The 25,247-nt window shown below is 32.4% G+C and overlaps 6 protein-coding genes and 1 long non-coding RNA gene across 17 annotated transcripts in view; 3 read left to right on the forward strand and 4 right to left on the reverse strand.

The window, feature by feature from the left end:
- Positions 1 to 386: 386 nt before the first annotated feature.
- LOC132904658 (uncharacterized) lies at positions 387 to 2,767 on the reverse strand. Its single transcript, XR_009657642.1, has 2 exons — positions 1,243 to 2,767; positions 387 to 596 (listed from the first exon to the last, which is right to left on the reverse strand). It is a non-coding gene; the product is annotated as an uncharacterized LOC132904658 (long non-coding RNA).
- A 183-nt stretch (positions 2,768 to 2,950) lies between these two features.
- On the forward strand, positions 2,951 to 8,073 carry LOC132904650 (actin-5C). Of its 2 annotated transcripts, none has more exons than XM_060955333.1 (2): positions 2,951 to 3,112; positions 5,639 to 8,073. In XM_060955333.1, exon 2 carries the CDS (start codon positions 5,658 to 5,660, stop codon positions 6,786 to 6,788), a length of 1,131 nt encoding a protein of 376 aa, XP_060811316.1. In that variant the 5' UTR covers positions 2,951 to 3,112; positions 5,639 to 5,657; the 3' UTR covers positions 6,789 to 8,073. The 2 variants fall into 2 exon arrangements, with proteins under 2 accessions (XP_060811316.1, XP_060811314.1); XM_060955331.1 differs by lacking the exon at positions 2,951 to 3,112 and adding an exon at positions 4,244 to 4,400.
- A 461-nt stretch (positions 8,074 to 8,534) lies between these two features.
- Positions 8,535 to 22,962, forward strand: LOC132904644 (hydroxyacylglutathione hydrolase, mitochondrial-like). Of its 9 annotated transcripts, none has more exons than XM_060955310.1 (10): positions 8,535 to 8,635; positions 8,788 to 8,942; positions 9,111 to 9,232; positions 9,314 to 9,443; positions 9,603 to 9,977; positions 10,057 to 10,234; positions 21,606 to 21,721; positions 21,874 to 22,216; positions 22,285 to 22,388; positions 22,472 to 22,962. In XM_060955310.1, exons 2-10 carry the CDS (start codon positions 8,904 to 8,906, stop codon positions 22,742 to 22,744), a joined length of 1,680 nt encoding a protein of 559 aa, XP_060811293.1. In that variant the 5' UTR covers positions 8,535 to 8,635; positions 8,788 to 8,903; the 3' UTR covers positions 22,745 to 22,962. The 9 variants fall into 9 exon arrangements, with proteins under 9 accessions (XP_060811293.1, XP_060811298.1, XP_060811297.1 ...); XM_060955312.1 differs by lacking the exon at positions 8,535 to 8,635 and having other exon boundaries at positions 8,759 to 8,942; positions 21,874 to 21,957; positions 22,048 to 22,216; XM_060955309.1 differs by lacking the exon at positions 8,535 to 8,635 and having other exon boundaries at positions 8,763 to 8,942.
- Positions 12,377 to 18,140, reverse strand: LOC132904639 (TBC1 domain family member 16). 2 transcript variants are annotated; one of them, XM_060955302.1, is made up of 6 exons: positions 17,540 to 18,140; positions 16,124 to 17,357; positions 15,705 to 16,044; positions 15,212 to 15,637; positions 14,794 to 15,087; positions 12,377 to 14,718 (listed from the first exon to the last, which is right to left on the reverse strand). In XM_060955302.1, the coding sequence occupies exons 2-6, from the start codon at positions 16,989 to 16,991 to the stop codon at positions 14,334 to 14,336; spliced, it is 2,313 nt and encodes a 770-aa protein (XP_060811285.1). In that variant the 5' UTR covers positions 16,992 to 17,357; positions 17,540 to 18,140; the 3' UTR covers positions 12,377 to 14,333. The 2 variants fall into 2 exon arrangements, with proteins under 2 accessions (XP_060811285.1, XP_060811284.1); XM_060955301.1 differs by having other exon boundaries at positions 16,124 to 18,140.
- On the reverse strand, positions 18,272 to 20,652 carry LOC132904643 (ATP-dependent DNA helicase Q1-like). Its single transcript, XM_060955308.1, has 2 exons — positions 20,517 to 20,652; positions 18,272 to 20,339 (listed from the first exon to the last, which is right to left on the reverse strand). Exons 1-2 carry the CDS (start codon positions 20,602 to 20,604, stop codon positions 18,598 to 18,600), a joined length of 1,830 nt encoding a protein of 609 aa, XP_060811291.1. The 5' UTR covers positions 20,605 to 20,652; the 3' UTR covers positions 18,272 to 18,597.
- Positions 22,918 to 23,978, reverse strand: LOC132904653 (uncharacterized). The gene is made up of 4 exons (XM_060955343.1): positions 23,775 to 23,978; positions 23,619 to 23,689; positions 23,129 to 23,474; positions 22,918 to 23,053 (listed from the first exon to the last, which is right to left on the reverse strand). Exons 1-4 carry the CDS (start codon positions 23,871 to 23,873, stop codon positions 22,943 to 22,945), a joined length of 627 nt encoding a protein of 208 aa, XP_060811326.1. The 5' UTR covers positions 23,874 to 23,978; the 3' UTR covers positions 22,918 to 22,942.
- Positions 23,979 to 24,730: 752 nt separating this feature from the next.
- Positions 24,731 to 25,247, forward strand: part of LOC132904636 (uncharacterized) — a 31,797-nt gene continuing 31,280 nt past the window's right edge. Inside the window, exon 1 of the mRNA XM_060955296.1 lies at positions 24,731 to 25,227. The gene's annotated coding sequence lies outside the window, so the exon portion shown is untranslated. The remainder of the gene's footprint in view (positions 25,228 to 25,247) is intronic.

The following is a 25,247-nucleotide window of genomic DNA, read 5'->3' on the forward strand; positions in this document are numbered from 1 at the left end:
AGACCTTGAACGGGACCTTATTTGGTAAGCAAGGTCGAGGCTTTGCGGACCATTGGGTTTTCAGGCCGCCCACAATGCACCTCCACCTTACTTGGATTTAATTCTTCCTATTGCGGATCTGCCACGATAACGAAGAAAGTAAATAGAGACACGTCGTGTGATACAGCAGGAGCAGCTGGAGCAGCGAAGGTTAATACTAACGCGTGCTGTTGAAACATAGTCATGTATAAAGCGTTTCACTTACATTATCAATTGCAAATATGTATATTTCTATCTAAACACTAATACGACAAAAATTATGAAATTTTCAAAAAATACAATTCATCGGTTCGGTTTCTGTATGACTCATATATTCTCTTTGAACTTTGTATAATCAATAAAAATAATTTCCATAGATACCATTGTATTGTATTTATCTTTTGATATTATAGTTGAGTAAAATAACATATTGTCTAATAAAAACCTGAGCGGTTAAAAGGACAATGGAGTTACACGAAATCGATGTGTATAAAGATGCTGTGTGCGTGTGACAGCTGGGTGCCGGCTTCGATGTTCGAGGTTAGGTTAGACTTGGATGAAGCAGTCCATCCGTTTATCTGGCACATTAATGACGTATATTTAAATTTGACGTCCATATAAAGTATGGTGGTTACATTTGAAAAATAAAAATAATGATGAAATTCTACGATCAAAAATAAAATCAAGAACAGAATTTGACACGTCCTCGTAGAGGAACGAGTGCATAACCCGATACGATTTCTTATTAGGTACAAATGATTCACTGATTGTGTCATCAAAGCACTATTTCGACAAAGGAACGTGGCAGGTGTATTTATAAAACTGTCCTGTTTCCTCCACTATACCTTTCGCAATGTCCAAACTTAAACAATATATTAATAATCAATGGTACGTATCCCACGTGTATTTCTTATAAGGCATTAAGTTAAAAGTATGCATGCGGTTCTGTTAATACGAATGAGCCAACATTGAAAAAATATATTTTTAAATAGATTTTAAGATTTACGATATTATATTAACTCAAACGCTATTACGACTTAAAAGACATATAATTGTATATTTAAACGAACGATATTTCATCAGCGTCACTATTAATTAATTTCTTTATATTTTGCTTCTTAACTGATAACAACATGTTTTATTAATAGTAACGATTGCGACTGATAAACATGTTAATTACAAAATGTTTTGCGACAAAACAACAAGCAGTATCACCAGTCGTACTTTGACGTTTCCTTCACCACGTGGTTTCCGTGCACAAGTACGATGTACCATCGTAGACTGCACGAACACGCGTATCGATTTTGAAGCAGACACTGCACTCACACACACCATGCCGCCTTCCGTCGGACCGACACATATACAGGAAATAGGGCCGAAGCATAGGGCTTACGTGACGTGGTAGTAGTCCAGTGCACCCTTATCCGCGCCCTTGAGTCTATTTTTAGCTTCTGTTGTATGAAAAAGGCGGCCGAGATGACATATACCACACGCAATAAGTGGGTGGACGAACATCATTTAATTACTTAGTCTAAGCCTACCTTAAAATTCTTCAAAAACATGTTAACTTTTAAGCAGACATTAGTTGTCCTACTCTAAAACGAAATCTAGACAATGAGTATGCATAAATAGTGGAGTCTGACCTACTGACTTTCTAAATCCTTCTTGCGAATTATTTTCCTTCTAGCGCAATTTTTTAAAGGAAGACAAGTAGTACTAAACATGGTATGCAGATTATTACTACAATGAGTCACTAACATTCATTAATATTGAAAGTGACACAGTAACTGAATTTTTTGGAAATAAATCATCAATGACCTTCTACAAACGCCAGCTTATTCTATTTGACTATGTTGTAAAGGCGGAATATTATTTTATTAAATTTTACGAGAAAGACAATTTGTTACCCTTTCTCGTTCGAAGATTCGCTTTCTTCAAATATAACCATACCATATCCTGGTTAACGAATAAATCTAGTGCCAAGATATGTTATGTAATTATAACTAATGCGAAAGAAATATGATTTTTGCTAATAAATTTTTAAGTAAACAAGATAGTAAATAGGTTATGTATATCAAGAAATACGAGTTTTTCTTGTGGAAAGAATTTAGCATAAAATTTGAACAAAAAATCAGTCCTATGAATAAGAATTCTCTCACAAGAGTTTTCCTCAAATTTAAGAAATCAATGGTAAATGATAATTAGGTGAAAAATGTCCCAGGATTAGTAACATGATTCCTATTTCATTAAATATCGTAATATAAATTCGACGAACTTCATAATATTATTTCACAGATAGGAATTTCCATGAAAGCTTACGAATGAGTAGAGGATCATTAAATCTCAATGACAACTGTTTCGACTTGCATCAAGTGAAAAAAAATGTTGACCATTCCAAAGTATATAACAAAACTTTTTCTGACTCATACCTACTGCCGGTACTGGTCGCTAGCACGCGCACACAAAGAACGTGATAATCTTCACATATACGTTCGTACGTATTGATACGTTTACTACTACAAACAGCTCTGACGGTTAGTCAGGAAAGCCCTTAGCTAGTGTACGCTTCCAGAAGGCATTATGCTCCCCGTATCGTACAGTTTGAAGCGGCATTTGGAGAATCTAGCCGGCAGCCGGCCAACCGACCAATCAGCGAGCCGCTTTCGTTTTATGCCCATATATGGCAAGAGCTGTGAATCCAAGTGGTGGGGAAGCCGGACGAATCCATTTTGAAACAGGGGTGTACTAACTATGATGATATTGAAAAATATAACTTTAAAATAAACAGATTATCGTTGAGTTTCTTACTTTTCAGATTTTCATCGTTCAATTAATTTTATATTATGCATAAATTTAAAAAATAAGAGGAAACAAATAACAAATATGTTAGGTAATATGGAACATTTACAGCATGTATACCGACCATACCTTTGAGCGAGTCCACATGACACGGTACCGGCCACGATCTTGCTCACTCACAGTGTTCGCAACTCGCGGCTCTCGAGTCTCGTTTCGTCGTGCCGATAGTATTCTTGCGGTGTCTCTTTGCCGATCAACGATCGTGTACTTTGTTCGTTACCTTCAATTCTAAAAGGTAAGTACTGTACCGTTCAGCTTGTTAAGTTCAACACTGTTATTAATTTAGCGCGTTTCACGGCGATCTGTCATAATTTTAACGGCGAAAAGATCGAGGACAAACGCCGGTTCATAAGCAGCCATGATGGCAGGGCGTTGCTCTCTCCGTTTCTGATTTTTCTCGATATAGCGCCTATTTCTTTGGGAAATTTGTTTCTACTAGCATTATCTTGAAAAGCGAGAACGTGCCGGGACGATCCGACAGGTTGTCGTTGTCAAGTGGTTCCTGACGTGTACGCACTGTAAGGCAGGTGGTCGCGACGTGGTCGTTTATTAATAGCAGTACTCTGTAGTTAGGATGTTACAGCACTAACTTGCGATTATGCTTGCTCGTAGCATGAAATACCAACGTAAATTTGTTATCTGTTGGGAAATTAGGATGATAAGTGCAAGAAATTGTTACAGCGTACCTATTTTCTATACGATACTCCAATTCGAATATTTATAGTTATCACTCTTTGAAGTTAATTGTGACCGTTTCTAAAAGCATGTGTAAAATAATAGTATTTAATTATAATATTACACATTCTCATAGTTATCTAACGAAGAGAAAATAATTATCTATTTACATAAACTATACTTCATAAAGATTAATAAAAGTAGTCGAAATTGAGCCAAAGTGTCAAGCGTATATTAAGTATTCTTAAAAGTATCTTTTTATAATAACCATGAAGTTACTAATATTCGGATATGTAAATTGTAATATTAAAAAGTTTCCTTTGCTCTTGCATTTAATAAGGGTCGGCGAGAAATACCCAAATTGAATTAAAAAAAGGAAATGTCGAAACTAATTATTTATTATTTTGATGTATAAAAATATCGAGTGACATTGAATATGGTCGAAACAGAACTTACGTATCGCGGGGGAGAGGAAGGGAAGCATTGGCAAGATCGGAGATGTGCGGTTCGGTCAATTTGGCAGATACATTCACGAAGGGTGGTGAGACACACTTCAAACGTTCGGAGAAGGGCAGATAGGGGGTGGAGGGGGTAAACCCCTCCGTGGCAGAGCACTTCCATATATGGTAAAGAAAGCCAGGATTGGCTGAGGGTGTCCTGCCTTTATTGGCCGATTGCTTGGTGGTGGGGACCCCGAACAACGACTCTGTTCATATAATACACTGCGAGCCGGCTGTCAGCTACACTCTGTGTTTGGTGCTAGATCGGTCGGTTGTGCGGCAGTGTCACATCCAAAGATCCCGAGCTCCCTAACTTGTACATAACTTTTTTTATACGAAACGAAAAACGTAAGTCATCACATCCTAAGTTCAGTGATAGATAACATCCTACGATACGAAGTTCAAACGAATTTAAGAATCTTCAGTGCAACCAAGTAGAGATTAGTGCGTGGGCGAATAGTTGATCGACAAATCGTACATCCGAGCGTGGATTTCCAAATCGAGAAGTGGGTGGTGTTAGGCTTAAGATACGCTTGTGTCAAATTTTGTGTGTTTTGTGTTCTATCTTTTCAATTACACTATAGGATAGTGTAGTTACAAGTAAAAGTAGTTATAAGTATCGGTGACGCATTAAATGTGAATGAAAAAAGAATCAGATTCGTTTTACGAGAAGATGTCAATCTCTTTAGAATGTAAAATATGCTCGAAGTATCTCAAGACTGTAATTTATTGGAGTAAGGATAGTTTTCCTATGTCTGTTAGTTAAATGAATAAAGCTTGTAGTCAATTTTCTATGTTCTTAGCATTGTAAGGATTTATTCTTTGAAAACATGTCGGATATTGACCGTTCAATGCCGGGGAAGGGCGGGGCAGGGTGCGGTTCTAGTTAACGGCGGTTTACAGGACAGTAGAAAGTTCGTCAAGATTACGTACTTTTTCAATGATACTTATCTTGATATGGAAAAATACATAGAGTATATTTGTGTCTATGCTCATCGAATGTTCTATTTGAGATAGTTAATTTTTATCGCGATAGTATAATGCTACGTGTCGCTGAACGCCATCTTGAAAATATTTAAAATATTGCTTCACAGCACATGCTATTTTGTAATCTACTATCCTGATTATAGGGTAATATGTCATGAATGATTTCATAGTACATCTTTATATGTAGTTTAATTTTTATTAAGAATTTAAAACGAAATTAAGCAATAATTTAGCTTCGTTTTTTGGAACTTATTTGAATACTATGGAAACTACATTTTGAAATATCTATCCACATGAATAATGAATTAGTTGAACTCTGGATTTTCTTTATTATATTTAACAGTAATTTATGCGTAAAATAGAAAATTCTGTTAAGAATCGTAAAAAAATTTGTACTTATTCGTATGGATCGTAAAAGCGAATATGTATATAAGATGTGAAATTATAAAATATGTTTAATAGCTGAACTAAAAGTTTATAGTATATTTTAACTTCGTATTCCATAATTAACATTAACAAACATTATAAGAAAGTACTGCAAAACTGTAATAAAAAAAGGAATCATAATCAAGTAATTAATATCTTTATTATTTTTGCAGATAACTCAATAAACCAAACATGTGTGACGAAGAAGTTGCTGCACTCGTAGTTGACAATGGCTCCGGTATGTGCAAGGCCGGTTTCGCCGGAGACGACGCTCCACGCGCCGTCTTCCCATCTATCGTCGGAAGACCACGCCACCAGGGTGTCATGGTTGGCATGGGACAGAAGGATTCCTATGTTGGTGACGAAGCTCAATCAAAAAGAGGTATCCTTACTTTGAAATATCCGATTGAGCACGGTATTGTCACCAACTGGGATGATATGGAAAAAATCTGGCATCATACGTTCTACAACGAACTTCGAGTGGCTCCCGAAGAACATCCAGTACTCCTTACCGAGGCACCCCTCAACCCGAAGGCTAACCGTGAAAAGATGACACAGATCATGTTTGAAACGTTCAATACCCCCGCTATGTATGTCGCTATTCAAGCTGTACTTTCGCTGTATGCTTCTGGACGTACTACCGGTATTGTATTAGATTCCGGTGACGGTGTTTCCCACACTGTACCAATCTACGAAGGATACGCTTTGCCTCATGCTATTCTCCGTTTGGACTTGGCTGGCCGTGATTTGACCGATTACCTCATGAAGATTCTCACAGAAAGAGGATACTCCTTCACCACCACGGCCGAACGTGAAATTGTTCGTGACATTAAGGAGAAACTTTGTTACGTCGCCCTTGACTTCGAACAGGAAATGGCAACCGCCGCTTCATCGTCTAGCTTGGAGAAGAGCTACGAACTTCCAGACGGTCAAGTAATCACCATTGGTAACGAAAGATTCCGTTGTCCTGAAGCTCTCTTCCAGCCATCCTTCCTAGGTATGGAAGCCTGCGGTATTCATGAGACAACATACAACTCGATCATGAAGTGCGATGTCGATATCCGTAAAGACTTGTACGCCAACACTGTCCTTTCTGGAGGTACCACCATGTATCCAGGAATCGCTGACAGAATGCAAAAGGAAATCACTGCCCTAGCACCATCCACCATGAAAATCAAGATTATCGCACCACCTGAGAGGAAATACTCTGTATGGATCGGTGGATCTATTCTTGCATCTTTGTCTACCTTCCAGCAAATGTGGATTTCCAAACAAGAATACGACGAGTCTGGACCATCCATTGTCCACAGGAAGTGCTTCTAAGCACATCTTTGATATCTCTTGCATATTATCATTCCTTCAATCCCGAGAGCGGCCTCTGTCTCGTTTCTCGACCATAGGTATTGTTACATGGATATATAATTCAGAGGATTCAATAGTATAAGAGAGATATCTAGACGTTCGAAGATCAGTTTTAAGATATAGTAATGTCTAATTGAATGATGCAGAATGAAAGTAGTAAATCGCTAATTAGCGCAAAAACAGTTCTAAAAGATTTTGCTCTATTTTTTTTTCATCATTTAATTGGACGCTATTGCGTCTTTCGTGTACTCTCCGAAGTTCTAAATACTTTATTATTCTATCGAGTCCTTTGTATTATACATTCAGATAATATTCCCTATGGTAGCATCTAGCTAACCACCCTCACGAAAAACATCTTTCTTATTGTCATCGCGATATTTCACTCTACAATCGAAATAATCATATGTTCTTTCCTTTTTTCGAACATGCTATATATTTGCCAATTTTTAATATTCGCGAGTTTGAGCTGAAGGTAAACTATTATATAAATTATTTCGGAATATCGTTCCGATGCAGTATGGAGCCGTTGTGATTATCCTTAATGCACGAAAGATCTTTTAATTTGGTGTCCTCCAATTAAATGCATTCCGTTACTTTACTCTGCGATATTTAACGAGGTTTGTGTCAGTCTTTCTAGAATTCATCATTCCTAGCGGAGATAGGCCTTCGACTTATTAATCATAATCTTTTTTTAATGTTACCGATCGTTGAGGGAAAAGATGGCTCTTTCCTTTCTTTTTTTTTTTTTTTTTAATAATGGGGGAGACCGCTGACCCAGAAAAATATCCTACAAACGCTCGCTCAAACGAATAAAAAAGACACGGTTTCGACCCCGCAAGCGTAGCCAAAGTATTATAATTTATTCCCATTGTATTGTGCAAGACCATTCACGTACACATCTTAAAGACTACTTTAGACTTATGGGATTATAAAATAAAACTCTTAAAAACATTATTGCTTTGACTTTTGTGTTTTTAAGATTACAGTTATCCAATACCCTTTACTGGATATTGTGTCCTTGATCTCCAATCCAGTACATCGTAGTTAATCTGAGCTAGAAAGAAAAAAAAAAAGAAATTAATCACTTATTTCATTTAACATGAATTCACGTAGTTTTATATATAACGTAGCTTTTGTACCGTTTGGCGTTATTCATTATTGTAACGTAAGATTTGTGGTAAAAAGTTTATATTACACTAAGAATTAGGTTTATATTTTCGGTCGAATAAAAATTATTTTTAATGAAGTGGTATCTGTTCTTTTTATAAAAGTGCCATTATTCGAGTCATAAAATTTTATTTAAAATTTCGTAGTAGAGGCATTTTACCAGTATATTGTATTTATATATTTAATAATACTGCTTTATGAAATATTCGACTCAACCTCCAACTAAGGAAGAAATGGTTTTATTTGTAAAGTAAGTTCTTTTTAAGTAACTTTTCATAATTATGTATCAATTTTTAATAAACTCGCTACATCATCGAATTGTGATAGTCTTCTATTCACTGAACAAAATGACAAAAGTTTTAACTTAGATAACAGTGTCATAACATAGGTACTGCAAAGTATTTAGATATAATACATACATATATGATAATAATAAGGGCATACAATTTTAATGTGTAGCAGCGGTAGCAGTAATATTTACATTGTCTTTGTTAGTGATCATATTTAAATTGCAATTAGATGGCAGCACAATGCACTCGACTCATAAAATCAGCTGCGGCGTATACTATTAAATGGAAGGAAGGATACATATATTTGATATGAATTTAAATTTAAATTTTAATTGTCGCATATTTTGCACGGTAAATATTTAATTCTAAAATCTTTAATAACAAATGAGTAAAATTTATAATAAGATTATATTTAAATAATAAGATAACTAGAGTATATGGTAGATTAAGGAGGAGAAAAATAAAGAGACTTTGTGTTGAGGTTTTGTACGTTCTTAACACAGTTGCTCTCAAATCATCACTGGAAAAGTACAAAGCGATAGTTAGGTCAATGATACATGGCAGTGGTACCTGTAAGCTCGAGCAAACTGTTTCATTTTAATCTATAACATCAATCAAAATGCTCGAGCAAAATTCAAGTGATCAATATTCGACATGGGTAAGTTTATAATCGTGTTATAGATTTTATAATTTTGACATATTCTGATATCACATAACCTTTGGCCGTAAACAAAACCATTCTCGGTTATCGGACGAATGACTTGTTGCTATTTTAAGACTTTTGTTTTCTATATATATGAAGTTTTATTATTAATGTGCATTTCAGGTTGGTCTTATATACGTTTTTAACTTAATTGTTGGAACAGGAGCTTTAACATTACCCGCGGTTTTTAGTCAGGCAGGATGGGCTCTTGGATTAAGTGTTATTTTAATACTAGCATTTATAAGGTATATCTATAAAATCTATATACTTTGATTAATCAGTTTCAAGACTTAATTATATATATGTATATTGTTTTGTTTTTACAGTTTTATCACTGTTACATTTGTGATCGAGGTAATGGCATCTGCCAATGCTATAATAGCATGGCGACACATTCAACATCGAAAACGTGTATGTCTTTCTCAAGATTCATCTATCAACGAGTCAGAGTCTGAGGTTTTTAGACTTTTTCTATGTCGTGCTGTCTATGATGATTTTTCATTTCAGTAGCATTATATCTTTTATATAAAATAGGCTGTATATCCTGCTCTATTAGCCATTTGAGATCATTTTTATTTAAAATATGTTCTATTTTATGTTATGTTTTAATTGTAGGTACTTCAAACATTAGGTGAATCTGGTCCTTCAAATTCAGATTCCGAAGATACACCTCTTGTTACACCATTTTCAAGTAGTCCTGATCGTGCAGACATGACATATCGATATTATGTAATACGTGATAAAATAGAAATGGGGCAAATGGCATCAATTTTTTTTAATAAATTTGGTACAACGTTATTCTATTTATGTTTTGCTATATATCTTTATGGAGATTTAAGTATATATGGAGCAGCTGTTGCAAAAACCTTAGCTGACGTTGTTTGTACTTATCAACCGGTAAATTTTACATGCAATTCTACAATACCAGATACTGAACTGTGTTGGAAAGAATTTGCTCTGGATCGATCAGAGGCATATAGAATGTTCCTTGTATGTATAAACAGAGTTACTCATATATACTTCAACAATTATCGTTTTCTCATACAGTGATAATAAGTATCATTTTCAGACTACATTTATATTATTGCTGGGTCCTTTCGTATTCTTTAATATTCAAAAGACTAAATATCTTCAACTCTTAACTTCAGGAATGCGATGGCTTGCATTCACTATCATGATTGTATATGCTTTAAAAAATTTAATTATTCATGGTGCGCAAGGAAATCCTCCAGCTGCAAATATCATGGGTAAGTTTATCCACATAACTATAAAATATATACATATTTTTAGTATTTAACTAAATAAATTTGTTGCATATGCGTATTTCAGGTATACCTAGTTTATTTGGTGCTTGCATTTATTCATTTATGTGTCACCATTCTTTACCTGCATTGATCGCTCCAATCGCAAATAAGTCTACTTTGACTCGATCTTTGGCATTGGACTATTTATTAATAGCATCTTTTTATCTCTTACTGGCACTAACTGGAGCATTCGCTTTCGAACATTTGGACGATCTTTACACTTTAGATTTTAGCCCCCGCGGATCTGGAGATTGTTCCAAAAGTAACAATATTTTTATTATTCTTATAGAATATTTTTTGTCGCTTTTTCCAGTATTTACTTTAAGCACAAGCTTTCCTATCATAGCCATCACCCTTAGGAATAATCTACAATCATTGTTCCTCAGCGATGATACGTCTCATTTGTGTCTTCGTAAATTTGTCTTCCCAATATTAGCAATACTGCCTCCGTATATGATTGCTATGAGTATCAAAGATTTATCGATATTAGTGGGAATTACGGGATCATATGCCGGAGCAGGAATTCAATATTTGATTCCAACGTTTTTGGTATATTATGCCAGACGAAAGACAAATAGACTTATAGGTCTTGGTGTCGTCAATAAATTTGCAAGCCCATTTTCTAGTAATTGTTGGCTAATTTTTGTTATAATTTGGGCCATTGCTTGCATGATTTTAGTATCCGTCAATTTTATACAAATTCATTTCTATTCTATAAGCATACCTTTAGGATAAAAATCTTATGAAATACTAAATCGAGGATTTAAAAAAGCGGTAAGAGTTATATAATGGTGCATACTTGAATTGTTTTGTCTTTTAGATCTGCGAAATCTAGAGCATATCTAAAGTAATATCATTGGATTTGAAATTGGTCATTTACTATGTGTAAAAGGAAAATTGTGATACTAGTAATTTTAATGTTTACGTTAAAATCATTCTTAAAGTACATGAAACTTTTAACAGTAATTCAAATAATAAGTTACCAGTGAGAAAAAAAAGTACCTTTAAAATATTAGTAAATATTTATTATTTAAAATGTGTTATAGAATAATTGTAGAAGATAGAACAACTGAGCAATTGTCCTTGATAATAAGATACCTTCATTCAACTTTTCACACTTTGGCATCATTATTAGAATATTATCTTCTCCATCATATAAGAGAAAATATGGTATTAATAGTGATAATGATACTAATTATGATAATAAGAATACATTATGACACAATGTGTCATAATAAACTGACAATACACTGGCACAAGTCAGGGTTAATCTCGTACAAGCCGAATGAATACATTTAATTTACGTTGTAGTCTTTTATATAATATCTTTTGTATATTTTTATTCAATAGAGAATATGCCACTCTTAATACAGTTTTTACTGTACATAAATGTCTTTCAACTAAGTGATATTTGGTGGCCAACTAATAATATTTTGTCCACTATTTCAACGGTATGAAGGTATATTTTAATCTGTAGACTTGTACAATAAACAAATGTATGTCCAAAACTATCGAAGGCCTGTATGATACATCTAGAAAGAATTTATTTTAAAAATTTTCTAGCATACTTTATTTTTTATGTGCATAGAAAATATTAGGCAGATTAAATGACTGTTGTGGATTGTATAACTTTGATTTGTATATCACAGAACATATTTTTATATGTATATGGTGTATAATTGCCAACAAAGTATTTGCAATATGCCTCTCATACCGTGTACTTATACAAATATATAAAATGTGTACACATATATTTTCTAAAAATAAACAGAAAAATAAAGAACTGATTATATAAATTTACATTGATTTACTTTTATACATATAGAGTAAAAACCTTACTTCATGACTTCATGCAAAAATTGTTTCAAACAAAGGTTGAAGCCAATCAAAGAAGGCATGATTTAATATCATTAGCGGGTGGGCGCATAGAAGATATATGAAGGCTAACTACGTTTTTTTATACGTTGGATGGGTTGGGAATGCCTCCAAATTCACATTCAAATTTGGAACGTTCAAAATTTTTCATTGGCAGCAAAGGTAAGGACGCGATGTTTACCACCGAAAAAATATCAATATCAAGAAGTATTTACAATTTTCACACAATACTTATATTTGTAACAAATTTTAAGCATTTTCTGACTAAGATTAAATCGCAATTAAAGAGATTCATTACAAAATTGTATACTATTATAGTATACGATATATAGATAATTAATCAATTATATTACATATATTTTTAATTTAAATGAAAATAAAAGGGCATATTTAAAATCATCCTTTAATACTAATGATTAATATTACTAAAACTATAATAAAGTAAATTTGATATCATTGATTTCACTGAGTTATTCAATGTTACTATCTCTGCCGAAGCAATACTAATTTTCATAAAGTGAATTTCTTGTTTACACGTTTTTTAATTGATTTTGAACATTTTAATATTCAAACGGCATTAATCATGTATTATAGAAAAAGTTTTTCGCTAAAATGTTTAAAGAAGTGCCGGGCGAAGGTAACAGCAAAGTTACAGCAATCAGTTCGGCGAAAGTATATTTTGACTAACGAAGAAAAAGGTCACGAATAAATTCGATTTATTCGTTATTCACGAATAGCAAATAGACTAATTAATGTTATTCGTGAATATATTCATTACATATGTATATATATATATATATAATCTGTACATACATATAATATATTCTATTATATTTTAATATATTCTGTATATACATATTTCTATTTATTCATACATTACTTATATATTATACTTAGCAGAAGAAATTTTAACACGAATAGATTTCTCTGTAATAGTGTAACAACATAAGGTGGCACAGTAAAAGCATTACTTTATTTGCATGAAATCTTTACAACTCTGTCAATTATTATTATTAAAGTTTGTTTCCTTAAGTTGTAAGATATCACACAAATCATTGTCTCTGTATACATTTATTCAATGGAGAATATTTATTTTATACAAAAAAAAGATCAAAGAATTTGAAATATAGAACGAATTATTTCTTCGATTTTATACTTTTGTGAGCAAATAGACTAGCAAAAACACTTTGGGTTACCAGAATAAGGAAAAAAGAATCGGTGAGTAAAAGACGTTTATACATATCATCTATGTATAAATCATCGTTACAGGCTTACTATAAAATGTTGAATGTAAAAAAATTCAAGGTACTATATATTAAAAGATAATAGATTATTTATAATGAATATATAATAAATCGAAATTTGTTTTACAGAAAGATACTAAAAATATCGCATAAATGAATACCCCAAAGTGAACACGTGTATCATTAATTGACCACAAGAAATTTAAACGGACTTATAATAAATTTTTACGCGATACTTACATCGAATTACGTTTGATTTTCTTTTTGTTGATATCGGATACGATCTTTATTTTCAGATCACAACTCGTGAAATTTGTATTTGAAAGCTGAACGATGGCACATTTTCAATCGTGTTAAATAAATAGCATAATGTTTGTGCAGTGAAAAAGCTTCTTTTTTGTCTGGAGATTCTTCTTTGGTCATCAGTCTTTAATTGTACTACAGGTTTTCGGTTAAAACTCGTCATAATCGTTGAAATCCTACCTAATTATTTAGTACAGAATATTTTTTTGTTTTACAGAAGTTGTAGATACATCATCATTAAAACCTTTTGTAATTTCTTTAAATTGGAATCAGCTGAATGTTAAATTTTAAGATATGTCTTTAGTTTCTTATTGATTACCAAATTTAATTTGCCACGTATTTCTGAATTAGCATTTATAAGTTAAGAAGTTACGCAAATAAGATTCGTGATAATATAAATATATGTCCTTTCGTTCATGATATTACGTAATCGTACAAACAGTGAGTCAAATATTATACTTTCATTAACATCTGTTATTACTTACAACATTTAATCAACTGCGATTTATATAACTTATTTATGTTATATAAGAGCAGCATTTAATTTGATTAGTTAACGTAAGAATAATTTGAAAGCTTTAACAATAGGATAGTTTTCTCACTTTCATTAAGTTAGGTCGTTATTCATAATTATTCAAGTATGGACAGGGTGCATCATTATGATCTACACATTCTATAACGGGATCATGTGTGCTATCCCACATTCCGGGGCCGCATTGTCGGCAAAGCCCTGCTAATGTGCATGGTAAACGTACAAGTTGACGAAAATGATGAAGTAGGCCTCTTGCCTTTCTTAATATGAGATTTCCATCCATATACATAGCTAAAGAACTAAAATGCAATAGCATCTCATCTGTTCTCAGGTCTTGAGCTATTACATCATCTGCATAAACACACATTATAGCAAGACAAAGAAATAGATGAAAATGGTCGGTTAAATAATTTACCCAACAAGCTTCCCACATTATTAACGCTACTTCGGTAGGAAATTCACGTTTTAAACATCTGTAAAATATATATTATTAGAAATAACTCTGCATACAATTATAAATTTTCTATAATTATAAAATTTGTATTTACAAGAGTATCCATCTATGACAAAATAGAAGTTCCAGGGCATCCGTATGTTTTTGTAGATGTGCATAAAAGTCTGGTACCATTATTCTAACTAATTCCCTTAAGTAACATAAATTTCTGTCCATATCTACATCAGTAGGCGTACACACAGCCACAGATCTTTGCATTAAGCCAGCAAAGCACCAGAATGCTTCGATTTCGGAATTAAGTTCAGCTAATAAAGGAGCCAATAAATCAGACATACCTTGAGTATATCCTAATCGGGCATTATAAACTGCATAATTTAACAGAATATTTCTGTAAAAAGTAAAATATGATAGTGTTAATAGTAACAATATATATTTGAAAATTAGCATAAAAGTATAAAATATATATAAAATATAAATTGAAATATTAAATAATTATTGTTATACAAACATACTTCATTATTTCAATGTTTGGATTATCCTCTCCAGCATAATAAGGATTTCCTCTGTCAGTACGGACAACATCTTTTTCTACAATACACACCACATTTCTCCAGAAATGGTCTGCTTGTTCTGGGCCCATACTCAGTCTACGTTTTTGTATTTCCTCATACTCCTGTCTACGTATGGCATCAATATGTTCTCTATCTTCATAGGTACTTTGATATGAATAACAATGAAGAAGGAAGGGCCACACAATTTTCCTTAATGCAGGTTCTAGTCCACCAAAAAATATTCCTTTACGAAGGGCAAGATCATCCTCTACCTGACCTCTCTCATTTAATAAATCCTTCCAAGCTAGCGATGTAATCATTGGTACTTGTCCCTCCTCTGGGTGTAGTTCGTCACGACTTACCTCTGGCCGACATACCATGAAATGCCTGAATTATAGAAAAATTGTGAGTATTTAGTAAAACATTAATTGTGTTTTCATTAATTAGATTCTACCTATATGGAAGTGTCTCCTCAGCGTCTGTATCTAAGCGTGGATAAAGCAATTGGTGCCATTGATGTAAAGTAGCTGCCAGTCTGTCTAACCCACCATGATGGAAATGTAGAATCTTATATTGGCTCTCTCTACTTGCAACTACTAATTGACCAGAAGTACAAGCCGGATCAGCGAAAAACAATCTTAGGGATCTCATTTCGCTGAGATCCACTGAAAACCTTCTACATCTATGTGCTCTACGTAATGTCACTGGTGAAGCTGTTGCACTTTCAGGAAATGTGAGGTTATGCTGTAAAGCTAACAGTTCAGGTGATCTCATCCATGATGGGATTTCTTCAGCTACGAAGAAACAAATTTTACACGTTAACAGCAACTATAGTTTAGTAAAAAAAAATAATTAAACTAATAAACTAAGTACCTTCTGAAGATACACCGACCGATAAGCTACATGTAGAGGTTAATGACATGCTACGACTTTTCAGGCTAGTATCGTCACAATAAGGATATCTCATTTCTTCGTCGATACTTATTCTATCATTTTCATGTGATTCAGAAACTTTTTTATCTTTGCACTGTTGATTCTCGTCATGTTTCAAATTCAGAGATTGAGAATGTAATTGATTCAAACCGATGCTGTGATCACTTTCTTCATGTATAGTAGACGATAAACTGTCAGACCGATGATAGTTTGTTTCCCGATTGATATTGACATTTGGAGTCTCTTTAACTTCTGACGTAAGCAGAGTTTGATGATTACATATGCTTTCTCCGTCATCGTTTTTCGTATCGTCACCTTCGAGACGTGCACTTCGTGGGAAACCACCAGAACAAACGCGTTCACAATCTCCGCAATTAATAGGTTCCTTTACTTCTAAACAGACGTCAACCTTTTCAGCATTTTCGTAATCACATTTTAAGTCACAACTTTCCTCTGATATTTGGGAATGGTGAGAGCTTATGTCGGTGTCTCGATGAGTAGCGCAGTCCGGTTTCTTCGCGCTTAAATTCTCTAACGTAGTCGGATGTTTACGGAGTGTGCTATTCGGGATCCAACTGAGATGTAAAGTTGGTACATTAGAATTTTTATTAAACCTACAGGTTATGGCCATATAACCGGGATGATGTACCACATCGGAATTCTGTCTCATTAAAGTTGGTGGGTGAACGCATACGTTATTCTTGCAAAATAATGCTTCACCATCCTGGTACATAGTACGACGATTGTCCTGATTACAATCGCCTAAAATATAACTGCTTGCCTTTTTCAGAATATTTGGCAGAGGCATCTTCCTTTAAGGCAGATCGGTGCATATAAGTCATCTAGTAAATTTTATTAGAGCGCGGTGCGAGGATTTTTGCGTTTGTGCGATTAAATTTGCCTTTAGACAATATTGAATCGTCGCGGGGTTATAACGATACCCGAATGACGATCGTTAAAGTGATTACGAAGTATTATGTGCAATTATAACGAATTCGTACGAATACAATCTGACCCTTGACACTGAAGAACACAGTATTAAGTTAACAGTTCCAGTTTCACTATTTCTTTTTTCTGACGATTCTTAGACGATATCTATGGAATACTTGGTGTTTCTAGAGAGCATCAGAACTGCAGTGGTGAAACTTCGTCGCGCAGAAGCGCGCGAATAGACCTGCATCGAAATGCTATAATGAACTGATTTCTTTTTCTGTAATGTTTCCTGTAGTCGTAGGCTTATTTAAGCATGCATGCATGTTATCACACCAATTAGTTTTGATATATACATAGAACCGATAAAATGTGCACACATATGGAGAAGCATGCATCTCAATCACTTAAGTCTCTCGTCTTTACCTGTTCTTTATTATCCTCGTACTACGAAGATAATACTTTGTTAAAATTCTTTGTCAAAATATCAGAGATCATCGAGATTCCATTTTTTAACATTCCCTCGTTTAAAATTCTTGAAAAAAAGTTAATCGACTTAACTTTCACTTGAATGGATTCATGAATGAAAGATGTATCATCGGCACGTCACTGTTCGTTGTAGACGTATATAATCGAACTTTGAATGAAAACCCCAAGTATTTTCTCAAATGCGGAGCGCCCGTTACGATCACTCGTAATAGATCACTGTTACGCGGCGTTCCTTATTTATTTCATTGTTGGATTTCTAACGATGAATGAATTACAAATCTAATATCAGCCTGCTGCTTAGTACTTTAGTAAAACGTGTTTGCCAACAGACAGAATACAGATGCCCCTTATCCAGGATCAATATTTCCATCTGATCGTGAACCTGGTGGTTGGCTTACTATCCGAGCTACCGACATAACGTTGTCTAGCGTTGTACATATGGTATTTATTGATTTTTCTCCTTGTGTTAAGTTTGAATTATTTGCTCCCGATTTCGTAAAAAGAACTCGTGTTTTGTTCTTGTAACTTCATTTAAAAAATATTTTTACGAGCGACCTTCGTTTCCAACTTACTAACGATTATTTCATGTATGTTTAAAATGTGGGTCAAATAATTTCGTAAAAAAATATGTCTTAAATACCTAAAACTATTTAGAAATGAAATAATATATTTATATCAAAAATCGTTTTTATTATTTTCTAAGAACTTTCTTTTCTATGAATACTGATAAAAAAAACTTTTGTTATTGAATATAAAAATGTATGAAATGTATAACATACATGTAGAGTACGATTATCATTTTACAAACTATTTTAAACTCAAGATATCACAAGTACTATATAAAATATCATTGACAATGATATACATAAAATATATTGTTGATGATTAGGAACATTTAAAAGTTACAAATGGTGTTCCGTTTACTTAATGGCATGTGTCTTTTTGATAATGAAAAATTTATTACTATATCACAGATCATAATATATTTATATAGATTAGTGCAATTCATAATTAAAAAGTATTTCGTGAGTATCATCCAGTGCTAATGCTGCTTTAGGTCCACGTTTTAAATAGGAAATTGTAGAATACGCAGAGAAATGAAAATCTTCTTGTAAATAACCATTTCCAAGTAAATGTCCTATTATAGCTTCTCCTGATTCTCTTGTGAATTTCGGTATTGGTACAGAAGATACTCTTAATGTTGTGGCACCTTTACCATACCAGGCATCTATAAGCTTTAAGGCAGTCAATCTGGTTTCATTTTGTACCGCTCTGGTCATGAATTGATATAAATGTCTACAATAAGGAGCTATATTCACTTGTTTACTCTCTTTAGGTTTCCGACAATGATCACACATTTCTGCACAATCACTTCTAGTCCAAGATTCTTCAAAGTGTACTGCGATCAAACTACGTCTACATGATGTTTGATCTAAACAATATTCTAGCATTTTGTATAAATTTTGTAAACCAACTTTATCTTGAAATACCATTGTGCTTAATTTAAATACATCTAGTAACCTATATAATACTATGGACACAGCCTTTTTTCCATCTCTACCCGCACGTCCGCTTTCTTGATAAAAGTTCTCCATTGATTTTGAAATGCAGTGATGAATAACAAATCTTACATCTGGTTTATCTATACCTAATCCAAAAGCGATAGTGGCAACTACAGCTTGGTATTTTCCTGATATCCATTTAGAATATACTTCTGATCTATAGTCTGCCTCTAACATCGCATGATAACATCCAACTTTCAAGCCCAATGCTCTTAAATCAGTTGTCAATTGTTCTGCATCTTTGATAGTAGTTGTATAAATTATGCCAGATTTATCCTTAAATCTATTTTTTAATAAATTTTCTATCATAGCTAAGCATGTGTCTTTATCTGTTGGTTTTCGTCGAACTTCGTAAAATAGATTTGGTCTATTAAAAGTAGCTCTTAAAACTAAACAACCTTGAATGTCTAACATCTTCTGAATGTCCACAATAATTTTAGCTGGTGCAGTGGCTGTTAGACCTAAGACTGGCACACCTGGAAACATAGACTTTAGGATTCCTAAAAATTTATAATCAGGCCTAAAATCATGACCCCACTGACTGCAACAATGCACTTCATCTATTGCAAAACAATCTAAACGTTTCATTTCAAAGGCTTTTTGCAATTTGTTCATAAAGCGATTAGATTTTGCCATGTACTCTGGTGTAACATAAATTAATTTAAGGTCAGATTTCTTATCCACCAGTGCATTCATTATAACTTTTACGTTTTCTTTATTACCTTTGGCACTTAACATTCTAGCTTTTACATTATGTTTTTGTAATCCATGTAACTGATCTTCCATGAGCGATATTAATGGTGATACTACTATTGTAATACCTTTACTAATAACAGCAGGTAACTGATAACACAAACTTTTACCACCACCTGTGGGCATAATTAAAATAACATCTACATTCGACATAACTGCATTCATAGTTGGTAGTTGTAATTCTCTTAATTTATCTATTTTAAAAACATCCTTTAAAGCTTTTCTCAGATCTTTGGACCAACTAAAATCTTCTTTTGTCCAATCCTTCTTCGATACAGAGAGACTTCTTTTCAAAAGTGCGTCATCCTTTAGCTTTTCCTTACGTTGAGTTAAAATCTGTTTACGATCTTCAAGCTTTTGCATTTCATATTCGATCTGTTTCAATTCAAAGTCAATAGCTGTAATTTCATCTTCTTCATTGTCTAAAAAAAGAATAATTATGACAAATAATCTTAAAAACGTAAAATGTGAACATAACAAAGAACCATATATAAATACATTGATATGAATAATAATAATAACAATCATAAAGCATAATACTCCGAATTTATTTATTTCTGAAAAAATATTATCTTTAATATGATAAAACAATAACAGACCTTGATCTTCACCATCTATAGTTATTATTTCTTTTTGATCTTGATTTTCATTGTCTATAGTTATTTCTTTCGAACTGCTCGCAGACATTGTAAATAAATTAAGAAGATATTTACATATGACAATAGCAAAAAAGATTGCTTTGTATTCTACTAGTAAATAACAAGTGCTGTTTAGTTAAATTATGCTATAATATAAAATGTGCACGTTCATGTGTCGACGATGGTTCATACAACGCTGTATGTAACCTAACGTAACAGTTTATACCAGAATTACATCGTACCGATCAGCTGAGTCCAGTTGTTTTTTAGTAGTACTACGTAGGGATCAGGCAAGTAACGTTGCACATATTGTTAGTGTCTGATATTAAGTAATTTATTGCACAAAAAACGTGATTTAGTCTCGATATTAAATATAATATACCATGTTTAATGCAATGTATCGTGCTTATCCCTCTTGGCTCAAATTAACATCTTTGTATTTTAGGGGTATTCCTTTATCTTATTATATTTTCAAAGAAACTTGTAGATATCTTTATTTTACTATTTCTATACTTCAGATTTTAGTATTTCTACGATTTTTATCAATATTTTTACTTTAGGAAAATTCCACTTTTATAAATATTGCGTTTTAATATAAAATTAGGTTTTTATTTAATATGAAAGTTATTTATCCAAAATATAATCATAAAGTAATTAAAGATAAATAACTTTCCATATTTGTAAGTATTTGAATACATATAATGTTCAAATATTAAAATTACTGTTTACTTTAATATACAACTGTTTTACAAATATCATTTTACAATATATATATATTTATACAAATATTATTCTATATATGCTATTAAATTTTAAACATTACGTTGTATATCAATTTAATTCAGAGGTCTAAATATAGATTTTGCAGATTGTTGTTTGATCCAAGGTATATATCAATGATATTGCACATGTGAAAAAGATAAGAAAGAAAATGATGTTTTCACTTTTATATGATAACAGACTACAGTCTCAATAGAGTGCATATATATTTTATTGTATACATTGAATTTCAATATTAAATACAAGCGCTTTCATTTTTTTTTTTTTTAGCCAAAAGTATTTCAACCAATGGTTTTTATGCAAGACATTGTAATTCTATATTAATAAATCAAGACAACATGAAGGTTCAAATATTACCTGCACTCCAAGATAATTACATGTATCTAGTGGGTATTTTTTTACTTTTTCTTCCTTTGATTATTAAATTTTTACTTGTTATTTCTATTTAAAATTACAAATTATTATAATTTCATAATAATGATGCTGATGATAATTTATTATGAAATTTATTTAACATTAAGTTTTGTAATTTTATAAGATTATCGATGAAGCATCGCAGGAAGCTGCAATTGTTGATCCTGTTGATCCTGACAGTGTTGCGTGTGCAGTACAACAAAATAACGTGTGTTTAACAAAAGTTTTGACCACTCATCACCACTGGGATCATGCTGGAGGAAATGCAAATTTGTGTAAAAAATTTAATAACCTTCAGGTATATGGTGGAGATGATAGAATAGAGGCACTAACATGTAAAGTAAAACACAATGATACTTTCAACATTGGAAAATTACAAGTTCGATGCCTAGCAACACCATGTCATACTAGTGGGCATATATGTTATTACATTACAGGAGATCAAGAATCACCAGCAGTATTTACAGGTACAAATATAAATTACGTATTTAGTTGTTTGTAAGTTAATCAAAAGATAATAAATATTAATCTGCAGGTGATACACTTTTTGCTGGTGGCTGTGGTAGATTCTTTGAAGGTACTGCAGAACAAATGTATAAAGCACTTATAGAAGTTTTGGGATCGTTACCTAATGAAACTGTAAGTATATAAATCATATTTAGATTTCCATTTGAAATAATCATTGACTAAAGTAAGAAGGATATATTTTGGATATTTTATAGAAAGTATATTGTGGCCATGAGTACACAGGAAATAATTTAAAATTTGGAAAACATGTGGAGCCAGAGAATGAAGCAATTCGCCAAAAGATAGAATGGGTTCGTATACAACGTGAAAAGAATAATCCTACTGTGCCAAGCACTATTCAGGAAGAGAAATTCACAAACCCATTTATGCGAGTTCACGAACAATCTGTTATGGACCACACTGAACAAAAAGATCCAATACAAACTATGGCATTCCTTAGAAGGGAGAAGGATAATTTTAAGGCATAAATTTATCATGGTTACAAAGAGATCACTGACGGTTACATGCCTTTTTTAATCAATGTACAATGTTCTTCCTAAATAATTTTTGTTCATTTTATTTATAAAATTTTGTTTTGACTTTCTATATATAAATATTAACATACATGCAAATATATGATTATAAATTACATATTTATAAATATGATTATCTTAAATATACAAATACTATGTTATATTTAAAGACATATGATTTGGCGTGTCTTCCGATTTTTTGTTATAAATTTGCATTTCAGCAACGTATTTTTCTTTGGATCGTTCATACATGTCGTAATATACCTAAAAAAACATGTACGATGAATATCTTAATTCAAATATTAGAAAGATGCACACGAGTTCTTTGTTAGTACAAACCTTTTTATCTTCTGAACTGAGAGATTTCCAAGTAGTTGCAAGTTGTCTGGTAAGCTCTTGTTTGCTTGGTTCTGGTTCTCCGGCTAAGCGTTCCATAACACGGGGTCTTTGTTCTTGACAGAACTGAAAGAATGGGTTTGCTGGTCTTTTTGGAGCATTGGGATCTGTTTTTGCACCTTTTCGTTTTGTTCCTTTCTTAGTTTTCTCTTCTTTAGAATTATGAGCAGTGGCTTTTGGGCCTTTTTCTGGTTTAAGTGTTACTTGAAATATATTGTTTTCTTCAAACACTCCCATAGGTGCTTCTCGCCAACGGTCACCATGTTGATCCAAACGATCAATTAAAAATCTAAAATAAAAAAAAAATATTTTAACAAATCATGCTAGCGGTATATAATGAGATACAAAACAGGTATATTACTTATTATTATTTTAAAAATAAATAATAAATATATTTGTAGTATTCTATATATAACCTAGAAATTAAACTAACTTTTTTTCCTTTCTTGTACGTTTGAGAAGTTTTCTAACACGTTGGATACGATAAACTAATCTTTCGTTCTCCTATAATTAAAAAGTGAATAGTTTTATTTCCTGCATACAAATAAATCACTGAGTAAAATACAGAATACCAAAATCAAACATAAACCTGTTGTAAAACTTCACACCTATCTAGTAGGAATTGATACTTTCGTTTATAAATATCAAATTCCTCTGGTTCTACATCATATTCTGATTCGTCTGACATTTTAATTGCTTGTTTTAATTAAATAAAATCAGTATTTTTTCACATTGTTTTTATATCATGTCGACAGATTCAGCACATTTATTTACCATAATACAGCAGTAATATGATAGGTGCCGCTAGTATAAATATTTCTTATCAATAAGTTAATAACTTTATCATCTCATACATACATATTTATAAATGAAAAATATATTAACTACATTATTCATCTCTAATAACTGTAAATCTCTTTATTAATTTAGTAAAATTAATGAATTTTTATTGTTTAATTAATATTTAAAGTTAATCAAATTTAAAGTTATAAAACTTAGAAATCTATACAGATATAAACTCTAACATACCATATTTATAATGACAAAAAATTGTCTAATATTCATAAGTTATTAAACTCTTAGAAAGTTAACTTTGAAGAGTTAGAAAATTTCTATTTAATTATAACAAATAATATTTGAATAATAATAAAAATGAGATCACATACTATGTATGTACGTATAATTTATTTCATTACATGATTTAATAATACATTTGGTAAATACGTATTATATGTTGATAATCTCGTAAGGTAAAAACTTTTATAAGAATAAGGATAAATGGTTGATTTATATACAATCATAATGTCCATTATTTTCAAGCATATTCTGCACATTTGTGCGAGTGGGAACAATTATATATATATATCATATCATATCAATCGCAATAATATCTGACAAAAATTAGAGCAGATGAAAAAACAATTCTATTATTTTGGATATTACTGTAAAATATACAATTATCGTTACACAATTTATGTTTTGCAAATAAGTCTGTAGCATAAAAAGAAGGAAATTCAAGTAAAATATTTCAAATTATTCAAAATAAAGAAGCTAAGAACGAAGAATTAAAAAAGAAAAAGGAAAAAATGGTACTGTAATGGAATTTTGCATTTCTTTTGATCCTTCTCTACTTTGCGCCATAGACTGCGTCGTCCCTGTCTCTTAAAACGACCAATGAAAGTTGCGAAAGAAGGGTTGCGTCGATACACATGCGCAACTAATCACAATTCACCCTGGACTTGAGACACGGTCAAAACACATATCGTTCTCCCTATCGCGTTATACTTTCTTTGCTCGCTTCTCGAAATCTCGCATTTTACATTCCAGTGTCAAATCAGCGTGTCCTTTCTGCATCAGTAGCCGTGTCGTTACACCTTCCTTCGTACAGATACGTTTCCCTCAAGCGTGCTTTACTTATTTTTCGTGTGTTATAATAAGTTATTTTTTTGTCAATTAAATTGTTAAGTTATTGTTTCCCGCGCGTACTATGGAGTGTGTAGCAGTTTTTTAGCATTCGCTCCAGTTCGCCAGGTCGACTTTTGGTGAGTACTAATGCCGAAAA

The sequence above is a fragment of the Bombus pascuorum genome, chromosome 2 (assembly GCF_905332965.1).
Source record: "Bombus pascuorum chromosome 2, iyBomPasc1.1, whole genome shotgun sequence".
NCBI lineage: Eukaryota > Metazoa > Arthropoda > Insecta > Hymenoptera > Apidae > Bombus > Bombus pascuorum.

What these genes read in the sequence shown, in the direction of transcription:
- LOC132904639 (XM_060955302.1), bottom strand. Translation starts at nt 16,991, where the DNA reads ATGCCTCTGCCAAATATTCTGAAAAAGGCAAGCAGTTATATTTTAGGC. An exon ending in GAGGAGACACTTCCATATAG is followed by an intron (nt 15,638 to 15,704) that starts GTAGAATCTAAT and finishes TCTATAATTCAG; the next exon opens with GCATTTCATGGTATGTCGGC. An exon ending in TGTCATAGATGGATACTCTT is followed by an intron (nt 14,719 to 14,793) that starts GTAAATACAAAT and finishes TATATTTTACAG; the next exon opens with ATGTTTAAAACGTGAATTTC.
- LOC132904644 (XM_060955310.1), top strand. Translation starts at nt 8,904, where the DNA reads ATGCTCGAGCAAAATTCAAGTGATCAATATTCGACATGG. An exon ending in TTAATACTAGCATTTATAAG is followed by an intron (nt 9,233 to 9,313) that starts GTATATCTATAA and finishes TTGTTTTTACAG; the next exon opens with TTTTATCACTGTTACATTTG. An exon ending in AAGATAATTACATGTATCTA is followed by an intron (nt 21,722 to 21,873) that starts GTGGGTATTTTT and finishes TAATTTTATAAG; the next exon opens with ATTATCGATGAAGCATCGCA.
- LOC132904650 (XM_060955333.1), top strand. Translation starts at nt 5,658, where the DNA reads ATGTGTGACGAAGAAGTTGCTGCACTCGTAGTTGACAATGGCTCCGGT.
- LOC132904643 (XM_060955308.1), bottom strand. Translation starts at nt 20,604, where the DNA reads ATGTCTGCGAGCAGTTCGAAAGAAATAACTATAGACAATGAAAATCAA. An exon ending in TATAGATGGTGAAGATCAAG is followed by an intron (nt 20,340 to 20,516) that starts GTCTGTTATTGT and finishes TTCTTTTTTTAG; the next exon opens with ACAATGAAGAAGATGAAATT.
- LOC132904653 (XM_060955343.1), bottom strand. Translation starts at nt 23,873, where the DNA reads ATGTCAGACGAATCAGAATATGATGTAGAACCAGAGGAATTTGATATT. An exon ending in GGTGTGAAGTTTTACAACAG is followed by an intron (nt 23,690 to 23,774) that starts GTTTATGTTTGA and finishes TTTTAATTATAG; the next exon opens with GAGAACGAAAGATTAGTTTA. An exon ending in CGTACAAGAAAGGAAAAAAA is followed by an intron (nt 23,475 to 23,618) that starts GTTAGTTTAATT and finishes TTTTTATTTTAG; the next exon opens with ATTTTTAATTGATCGTTTGG.